Source organism: Protopterus annectens, chromosome 1.part0, assembly GCF_019279795.1.
Source record: "Protopterus annectens isolate FY-2018-M chromosome 1.part0, PAN1.0, whole genome shotgun sequence".
Classification (NCBI taxonomy): Eukaryota; Metazoa; Chordata; order Ceratodontiformes; family Protopteridae; genus Protopterus; species Protopterus annectens.
Window position 1 is genome coordinate 1,614,128,195 of NC_056725.1, and position 10,664 is coordinate 1,614,138,858.

The window sequence follows — 10,664 nt, forward strand, 5'->3', positions numbered from 1 at the left end:
TATGCAGAACTTCTACTGGCCTGAACTTCCAGAGATGTAACAGGGTACTGCAGAAACTGTGAGCAGTGCCAAAAGGTAAGCAAGGCAGGAGACAAGGTGAGAGCTCCTTTGATCACTTTGCCTGTGATTGAGTAGCCATTTCAGAGGGTAGCTATGGATATTGTGGGGCCTCTGAGTACCCCACGTTCCACAGGGGAAAAAGTATATCCTAGTGGTAGTAGCTTATGCTACAAGATACCTTGAGGCAGTGGCTTTGTCCTCTATTGAGGCAGAAAAGGTTGCAAATGCTTTGTTAGAGATTTTCAGCAGGGCATGTTTCCCAAAGGAAATACTGACAGACAGAGGTGCCAATTTCATGTCAGACCTGATGACATGCCTGTGGAAGTACTGTGGGGGTGAAGCACATGAAGACCACTCCCTACCATCCCCAGGCTAATGGTCTTGTTGAGAGGTTAAGCTCTACACTCAAGTCCATGCTATGGGCATTTTCAGACCAGTTTAAGAGGGAGTGGGACAAATATTTGCCCCATCTGTTGTTTGCTTATAGAGAGGCTCCCCAGGAATCCACAGGTTTTTCATCCTTTGAGTTGTATGGGTGTAGGGTGAGGGGACCTCTAGATTTAATTCAAGATGAGTGGGAAGATGCGTGTAAATTTCACAAGGAGCCTGTTGTGGCATATATTCTAAACCTCAGGACAAGGCTCAGGAAACTCATAGTCTTGGCCAAGGAGAACCTGACAGAAGCCCACAAAAGAAAAAGCTATGGTATGACAGGAATGCTTGCGCTAGAGAGTATGCTGTAGGGCAGCAAGTAATGGTCCTCATTCCTGTCAGACACAACAAGCTGCAAGCAGCTTTGGAGGGATCCTACAAGGTGGTAAGGAAGGTAAGTGATGTTAACTACATGGTAGAACTTCTAGGCAGGAGGCAGGAGCAGAAATTGTACCATGTTAACATGATGAAACCTTATCATGATAGGAAGGCCCCTGTGCTGAATATTTGCAGTGGCTTGCAGGAGGAGTCTGAGGGAGATCTGGTGATTGATCTCCTCAGGGAGGATCAGAATTACACCTCAGTGGAAGGGGTAGCAATGTCCCAGCAGCTATCTCCTACCCAGGTTCAAGAAATCCGAGCAGTGTTACAGGAGTTTGGGGACATGTTCACTGGGAAACCAGGATACACCCACCTGGTGCAGTACCAGGTGGATACAGGACCCCAAAGGCCTATTAGGCAGGCCCTTTATAGGGTGCCTGAGAAAGTCAAACCGATGCTGAGGGAGGAGATACAGGAGATGTTGGAACTAGGGATAATTCAAGAGTCCAGTAGTCCCTGGGCATGCACACTGGTGCTGGTGCCAAAGAAGGATGGCAGCACCAGGTTCTGCATGGACTACAGGAAATTAAATAGTCACACAGAGTCAGATGCTTACCCAGTGCCTAGGACAGATGAGGCCCTAGAGCAGCTGGGTGGGGCTAAGTATCTTACAACCATTGGTCTTACCAAGGGTTACTGGCAGGTGCCCTTGACTCCCAGTGCTAAAGAGAAGTCAGCCTTTGTGACTCCTTTTAGCTTGCATGAGTTCACAAAGATGCCCTTTGGGATGAAAAAAATGCCCCACTGAATTTCCAGAGGCTGGTAGATCATATCCTAGCAGGAGTAGGAGAGTTTGCCCTTGCTTACCTAGATGATATTGCCATCTACAGCCATACCTGGCAAGAGCACCTTCAGCATGTCCGGGAGGTGCTGGGCTGATGACAGAGGGCAGGGTTGACCATTAAGCCCAGCAAATGTCAGGTGGGTATGGCAGATGTCTCCTACCTGGGGCACAGAGTGGGGAGTGGTAAGATCAGGCCAGAACCTGCCAAAGTAGAAGACATTCAGGCATGGCCTGCACCTGTTACCATAAAGCAGGTGAGGGCATTCTTAGGGCAGCAGGGTACTACAGAAAGTTTGTCCGAAGTTATAGTACTATAGCTGCTCCCCTCACAGACCTGACAAGGAAAAACAGGCCAGATATGGTAGTGTGGACCTCAGCATGTGAGCAGGCATTCCAGAAGCTTAAAAAATCTTTGGGAGGACCCCCTGTGTTAGTCAGTCCAGATTACAGCAAATAATTTGTTGTGCACATGGATGCTTTGAACCATGGGGTGGGGGCTGTAGTTAGCCAGATTTTTTCAGAGGGAGAAGAGCACCCAATGTTTTATCTCAGTCATAGGCTTCAACCCACGGAGGAACGCTATGCAGCTGTAGAAAAGGAATCTCCAGCCATAGTGTGGGCACTGCAGAAACTTCAGCCTTATCTGTATGGAAGAAAAGCAAAATGCCGAGTTGCTAAGATGGAGCCTAGGGTTGCAAGCATATGATATGTCAGTGCAGTACTGCAGTGGGATTAGCAATGTCAACGCAGATGGGCTCTCAAGACAGGGAATGGGGTAAGGTATATTCAGATAGACCTAACCCTCTCAAGCAACGTTTCTCAAGGGTCACTTGAAAAACTAGCTTGAGTTATCCAGGGGGAAGATATGTGAAGATAGATGAAGGCTGCCAGCCTAGCCAGATAGAATTTTGCAGATAATTCTGTCATTTGTAAATATTAATTTAAACCACAGGCTTATTCTCTTAAATGGAAGAAAATGCTGTTAAATGTGGAACTGCAAAAATGTAACAACAGTGCACTCTGCTGTAGGAGGGCTGATAAGTCAAGCATTATATAATTGTTTGATGTCAAAACTCGGAGCCGAGATGTCTATATGAAAGAATTCTTCCTATTGTTTTGAGACCACAGTTAATGGGTAGAATTTACATATATAATTCATTTTATTGCTCTGGCTTCCTGACCAGCTGAAATATCAAAGGGGCTATTAACCTCTGAGTTTCTGTTAGCCTGGGAAAACAGAAAATTGTTAAGAATTATGTAATATGAAGCAACATGGTGTTATCAATTCAAAGAGAGAGAATCAGAAAGCATTTTGCATATGTCTTGAGAACATCGAACTCACCAGCACTGCCAATGCTCTATATGTAAGTTTATTTCAGAACTGTGTTTTCTCTTAGATATAGCTAGGAAACAGGATTATTAGATTAGTTGTTTTCTGTACTGATGTCAGAACTATTCTACAGTATTCTTTTATGCATTTTCCTGTGTCTGAACTCTTGACTAGCACTGTGCAGTAAGAAGTATTTCCTTGTGTTTTTATTATTTATTATTAAATATTTTAAACCTTTCAAATGTGGCTGTTTTGTGTAGAGATAATTTAAGCTCTAGAGTACATTGCATGTATATAGTGATACTGTCCAAGTCACTCCAAATAAGCCTTGACTGTGCAGTTGCACTTATCATTTGGATAATAATATTGCTCAGTAGAATTGGACACCCTTTGATAAGGGCCTTTTTAGTAGCTGATGAATATTAGTCAGTGGTGGCAGTGGTCTCTACCTTATAGTCTGGGTAAAAGGGGCACAGCTGGAGAACCTGTGCCAGCCTTCCCCAGGAGTGTCTGTGTGGTTGTATATAACTCTTATCTCAAAGTGTTGTGTGTCAGCTATGTGGGCAGGAACACAAACCACTGGTTGGACAGAGAGGGTGCTGGACGTTTTAGCTTGCCCAATAGGCTGAGATCTTGATGCTATAGCTGTGCCAGTGGGGAGTCTTATTAGGGATCTGGAGGGAAAGGAAGAAGCCAGTCCCAGACTGACTGTGATCTCTGTGTGCTCTGAAGGGAAATTGTACTTTACTGTGTGAGTATTTGTTATCCTCCCCATATGGATGCCCCTCACTGGTGTTAGTGGTGAGGATTGAGTCTCCTTGATTGCTGTGCCAGTGCACGGGCATCACAGATGTTTAATTGAATAAATGGTAAATTAAGTGAGTGGTGGGACGCTGCTTCATAAGTAAATGAGTGGAGGTATGGACACTGCTTACTGGGTCAGGATGAGCAAGGTCACACTGTCCTGATTAACATTACCTGGATGTTTATGCTGTGATTAAATCAATTATACTATGTTTCAGCTGTAATTAATAAATGTTGGTTATGTTTATGGAAGTTTAGTAAAGGTCGTCAAATGTCATTTGGTGTGATGTGTTTATTGATGAGGACTGGAGCAAAAAAGGAATGGCCAATAAAATTAGAAAAATATGGATGAAAGAAGTTTCTAATTTACAAACCTGACTAAGAGCAACAGTTTTAGGATACAAATGGGTGATAATGTATTTAAGACTTCAAAAAAAATTACAGTCATAGGTGTGAAAACAGTTGTAGCCCTAAGATTTGAAGTTATCTTAGTAAGTGATGGTTCCCCTAGCCTATAGTTTAAATCTATGAAATACCATGCAACTTATATTCACAGTCCACATTCCAAATGGTAACACACGTTGTTAGCAGTAATTTTAATGAAACCGATACAGATGTTACAACTTGTACTAATGTAAGAGGCCTTTCAAAGGTCAATGTCCAACTCAAGAGCAACAGAAACAATTAATGAACTCTATTATGTTACCGCAGTTAAAATGTAGTATAAAAGAATGTACACTAAATAAAGCTTTGACCCGATGCATTCCTCAGTACATTATGTGAAGAACTGTCAACAGGGAAAGTTAGATAATTGCAATGCTTGGCAAACAGCCTTGTATGGCAAGGAGTGTCCATTGTCATGAAATATTTGTCTTACGTCAGTGATATTAACAATTAACTCAGACCTGATTACTTGCTCATCTTGAAGGCACATCACTTTGTTTAACACAAATTATAGAATTTTCATGCATATGTTAGCAAACAGGCTCACATTATCACTAAGCAGACTAATGCACCCTTATCTTTGTGGATTTATTCCCACAAATACTGACTTAATATAATATTCAAAAATATATAATCTCTCTGAAACATAAAAAAGAAAATTATCATTTGGCAGTTTTAAGCAAAGAGATAAACAAAGCTTTTCATATGATATAATGAGAATGTGTAAATAGGTCATTGTCTCAATTTTAATTGCACCTGATGTTTTGAAAACTAACTGTTAATTTATACAAAAAGTTTTGATCTAAAGTTAAAATATGAACATATGTCATGAGCATTTTGTAAAAGAATGAGGCACAATACATATTCTTCCTTTAGCATCCATTTTACTTGTAAGTGACATGGAATGTTTAGTAGAAGTTTTGCAGCAGGAATCAGATATCTAGGGTCCATTCTTACAAAACTGAAAGGAGGTAACGTAATAATGAGTGGCCTTGAAGAAATTATATTTAATTCTATGAAGCTAAGAATAGTCACTCACAAATGTTTAGAAATGTTGCAAGAGTTTCATTACCTCCCATGGCTTAAAAATAATCTCTCAGAAATCTACCGCATAACCAAGCGATTGCAGTATAATGTCAGTACTACATGAGATTACAGCAACCCAACAAGAGTCGGTGATAAAAACTGTAGGGTCTTACTACAAAAGAATTAATAACATTAGTAAGAAATAATAATAATAATAATAGTGATGATGATAATAATAATAATAATAATAATAATAATAATAATAATAATAATAATAATAATAGTAGCACAAATTCTTACAAGCTGCTGGAGTGACCTATAATTTCCTTTTAAGTAACATCTTGAAATAACAAAGTTGGTTAATCATGGAGCGATTCATCTGGGAGTTAGTCTGTTGCACTTAACTATTTCCATGGCTTCTTCAGAAAAAAATACAGTATTACTCAAACTTTTATATGATACTTCATAATCGTAAATGTTCCTGAGACATTATGATAGAAGCAGAGTGTATAGACAATGCTTTTATGCTGATGGTCTAAATCCAGAAAAACAGCAGGCTGTCACAGGCATAAAACAGTTTTAATGCAGCAAAGAAAGCACACACAACTGTGTTATGCCCGTGACAGCCTGCTGTTTTTCTGGAGGTCCATTGAGGTGTGGATAACTGTTTCTTAGCTGTAATAGCACCTCTTCTCCTTTCTGTGCTTGATTGTCTAAATCCAGTTATGGACAGTTTATGAGTCAGTTATGAAATTATTTGGAAGCCTCTCTTTGTCTTGATTACAGTGATTTTCCTATTATTTCCTATTATTCCTTTCTGTATCAACTCAGTTGTAACCCCTATATTGTAAATCTCCACACTCAGTGTTAAATGCAAACTAGGAAGTTCTTTGTTTTCCCTTTCAGGTACACACATAGGAATTAATTTCTTTCTTTCATTAGATGGGCCTTTGCTAAGGAGCACACTGGAGACAAGGACTGCCATGATTTCAGACTCTGATAGAGTCTTAGCAGATCCTCTCCAATTACAGACATTAAGAACATTTTTAGTGGTTCCTCAGTACCTGCTGACCATCAGCTCCCTGAAATCTATTAGCCTGTTGATTCTTTTTGGGATAAGAGTCAATCTTAGAACATTAGTTCCCTGAGAGACAAGAGACAATCACAGAACCATCATTGTGGCAGCCATCGTGGCTTTTATGATTTATTCCCTAACCCTACCCCCAGGTGGCTGATATGAAGAATTACAGCATTGACTGAGACCCACCTATGCCCTCCTGCAATATGTGCTTGCTTCCACACACATGCAGCAGAGGCATACTATCATCGGCTTGACTAGGCCAAGCTCATGTCTCCAGTTTATGGCCATATTTGATGCCTGCAAGTCTCCACCTGAATGGTAGTAATTGGCTGTCCAGAGCAAACAATCCTTCCCCCAAGATGGATGAAATGACATCAGGCACAAACTCCCACCCTCTCACATCCACTTCCTTCAGTGCCTGAGCTATTAGTGAAACTCAGGTCATCTGGGACATAGTCAGGGCTTCATCCCTATATGCCACAGAACCATTTAGAATTTTTGCAGTGACATATGACTTTCACTGTCATTTATGACATGGCAGTCAGCAGTCAGCACTCTGTTAGCATTATACACAGTATTATAAATATGTCTGCCCTCTATTTACTTGACTATTGACGGGTTCATCTTGTAGATTGCAGTTTCTATGTAAATCCATCCATCCATCCATCCATCCATCCATCCATCCATCCATCCATCCATCCATCCATCCATCCATATTTCCACATGTGGTTGAGGTGTAACATCAACAGTGACAATAATCTTATCTTTCTGTTTATTACATTTATAATCCCTGGAAAGTATATTCTCTCAGCTCGCTGCTACTGAGTGCCTATCTGTGTTCACTCCCTTTACAGAAATACACAGGACTTCACATCTGTTTTCTTAGTCCCCAGATATTTCCTCCATTATAAAACATTAGTAATTTATGTCTCACACACACAGGCCTTCCACTCTGTAAATTTCTCAAGCTGATTGAAACTTAACAACTTCACCAACTTTTCATGAGCTCTTGTTCCAAGCTTGAATACTACAAAATACATATATTTTGTATCACTTTCCTTGGCTCCCAGAATCAAATGGAATTGAGTTCCTGGTATTTTCTGTCAGTTGAATAATAAGCATAAGACATTGACTTCATTTTTGTTTGTTTTGTTATTTGTATTAGGATGAGCAGGACAGTTCTGAATCTGCTAAACTGGATGACACAGCTGAAGAAATTGCTGTAGTTATATGTACAACTGTTTCATCATTCAATGACAGCAGTCAGCCAGCAATAAAAAAATCTGATTCTAGTAATCAGCAAGACTGGAAGCTTTGGCCACACACAAAAGAAAAATGTGCAAGTAAGTCCCATTTCTGCTGTTAACCCTTTATAGACTTGCTGATTTATGTGTGCAGTAGTTAGATATTTATTTCACAGTAAATAAATGATATGCAAAAGGCAAAATACTGAACAGTGAGAAAATGTCAGAATTGTTTTATTAAATACAGTTCAGGATATGTTCAAAATCTTGTATGCCAGTTGCTTGTTCATAGTGTAATTAGCCAAAACCCAATTGTGTGACATCAATTTTGCACATTCTTGCTTGATGAATGAAGAATGATCAGTCAGATGAACCCTATCTAATGTTAATAGCACTGTTAATAGCCATGACTGTTAGTAATTATAGCTTTATGTGAGTTGGTATTAACTGTGAGATGGCGATTTAATCTACAGGGAGAACTGACAGGAGTAGTGCACCTTCCCATCCCCTGTATTGGGGATTCAGCATGCACTTACACTGCCAATGTTGGTTTTAGAAGATCAGGGATTGAAGTTATGTGATTGCCAAGCTATTAAGTGTTGACAGAAGCTGTGGCTGGTGAGTCAGCATTAGTGAAAGTAAATATGATTGCCAGCATTCAACCGGATTAGTGGGACAGAGGAATGGAGACCTGATTTTACCGCAGATGATCAGGATTGAAATAGAGAATGAGGTGCTGGGAGAGACAACTGGGGATGGCCTTTTAACAGAGAAGCATAAAGACATGCTAAAAGAAGAACTACAAATGATTTGGCTAAAACATGAAGGAAGAGAATTCTAGGGATGTATGGACACTAACACCGAAATGCAGTTATTGAAAGAAGTTACAATGGGAGCTTGGTCTGAGCAAATGTCATCATAAATTAATGAAATTATATATTTTTCTCTTTCAAGAAAGAAATAAGTTGTGTTCAGGGCTTAATGTTCAGAACTGGCAAAATAAACATTTCCAGTCTGCTCTGAACAGATGTTTGACAGGACAAATGAGTCACATCTGAGAATAGTACAATGAAAAGAAAGAGCAAGAAACATAATTCATAGACAAAAAATGTTGGCTCAAAATAGAATAAGTAGTACAGGTTTTTGACAGATGCAGCTCATATCATGACAACTATTCAGATTAAGATGTAATACCATAGCTGTATGCAGGTAGACAATGGACCTGAATGGCATAGATTTGTTTGTGTTTAAGCACATTATGTAGGTACTTTCAACCCTTTCTTAACTTTCAACCTATTCAATATTTACAAAAAAAATCTTGTAAATTACTCTCTTTCTCTCTGATACTATAATCCTGCAATTTATAACTTTTCTCAATATGTTATATTGTAGTGTATCATGCTGTAAATTCTTGTAAAATACCTGTTATTCTGTGCATACATAATTTCTTTCGGAGCTTTTTTCCCCGGGCCTCTGCTGAAAATGGGCTCCTGACCATGTCGGACCTTCTAGGTAAACAAATGTCAATAAATAAATGAATGAATGAATGAATGAATGAATGAATGAATGAATGAATGAATGAATGAATAAATAAATAAGTAAATAAATAAATCTTATGTTAATTGATTATTGTTTCAGTTTCACTGAAGTATTCAACTGGAAAACACAGCAAGTTAAACTGTATTCAGTAGATTAAAGTCAATATTCTCATGACAAGGTATACAAAATACTGTCATGTCACGACAGGAATTATTAAAAACATCATCATGTTTATTCCCTGTTTAGTTGTTTAACTATTATTTCTGGGTCCTCTGGTTCCATTCAGTTTCTTAATAGTTTTACACGCTTCTTCCATATTATACTTTTCTGGCACATATGTTGCAAGTATATGAGCAATTCTCCATCTTCTACTTGCTGACCACCAAACATATGTGTTAGATTTGCAAAAGAAAATACTTGGAATTTTGTTGTATTTCAGTTGAGGAACTGAGTAGAGTTTATAACAATCAATTAATGTAACCTAGTTCTTCCAAACACTATTCTATGCAGTGATGTAGTACTTTCAACCATTGTGAACTCTGGACAGGCATCTTCTAGCTAATCTGTGTACATTACCAGGGTAGTTGTGGCCATTTGCAGTGATGTAAAACTGTTAGTAATGGTACAGTTTTAACCACCTAGCACTTAGCACAATTTGCAGGTAAGTCCTCGGTCTCTGTATTCATGCATGACCAGCGTACTATTCTATGAGCAAGGCACTTCATTTTTGCTCTTACTAGGTACTGCCCATGTATTATATCTAACAAGGTGAGCTATACTTTCTCAGGAAATGCAACTCTGGAGTCACATAATACATTGCTGGCATCCGCATTACTTCTTTTCTTGGTAACAAAATCAGAGTATAACAAGCAGACTGCTTCTTCACAGATTGCTCATGCATATAAGCTGGTACTAAGCATTTGGCAATTTCTGGTCTTCCTTTGCATATTATCTATTAAGAAATGATAAATGTATAATGACTACACTGTAGTACACAGCTTCATGCTTTCCTGTGATGCTTGTGACATCTCACCAGCACTGTGATGCAGCCTCATTTCTTTAAATACTGTGGTGTTACACTCATAGCCCTACTTATCCTCACTCAAACATTCTGTCATCATGGTTATCTTTCTATGTGGGTTAAAATATTGAACAATAGCTGATAATCTGTAATCATGAACTTCATTCTGTTTTGCTAATAAAAATATAAAATGCTGTGACAAAGCAGATAGAATAAATCTGTTTAATAATAAGTTTAGCTATGTCATTGTGTTTCATTTCTGAGCTTTGTCAGAAAGATTTAAACTCCAACAAACATACATTCAAATATATTAAAACCCCCTGTCATGTGATACAGTCAAGACAATCAAATTATTTAAATATCAGTCAAATAAATAACAAGTAAGTAACTACATTATGTAGTTAAAAAAGTATAAATATAAAATATTAAGTACCATAAATATGTATATGTATATATATTTATAAATTATAATTACAGAATATTAAAAAACTGTAACTTTGCAGTCCTTATGAACTTTT

The 10,664-nt window shown here is 38.6% G+C and overlaps 1 protein-coding gene across 1 annotated transcript in view; it reads left to right on the top strand.

The window, feature by feature from the left end:
- The window catches only part of CACNA1I (calcium voltage-gated channel subunit alpha1 I), a 3,136,920-nt gene that overhangs the window by 3,059,584 nt on the left and 66,672 nt on the right, over positions 1-10,664 (top strand). The window contains exon 34 of the mRNA XM_044073362.1: positions 7,508-7,685. Coding sequence (XP_043929297.1) covers positions 7,508-7,685 — 178 coding nt within the window. The remainder of the gene's footprint in view (positions 1-7,507; positions 7,686-10,664) is intronic.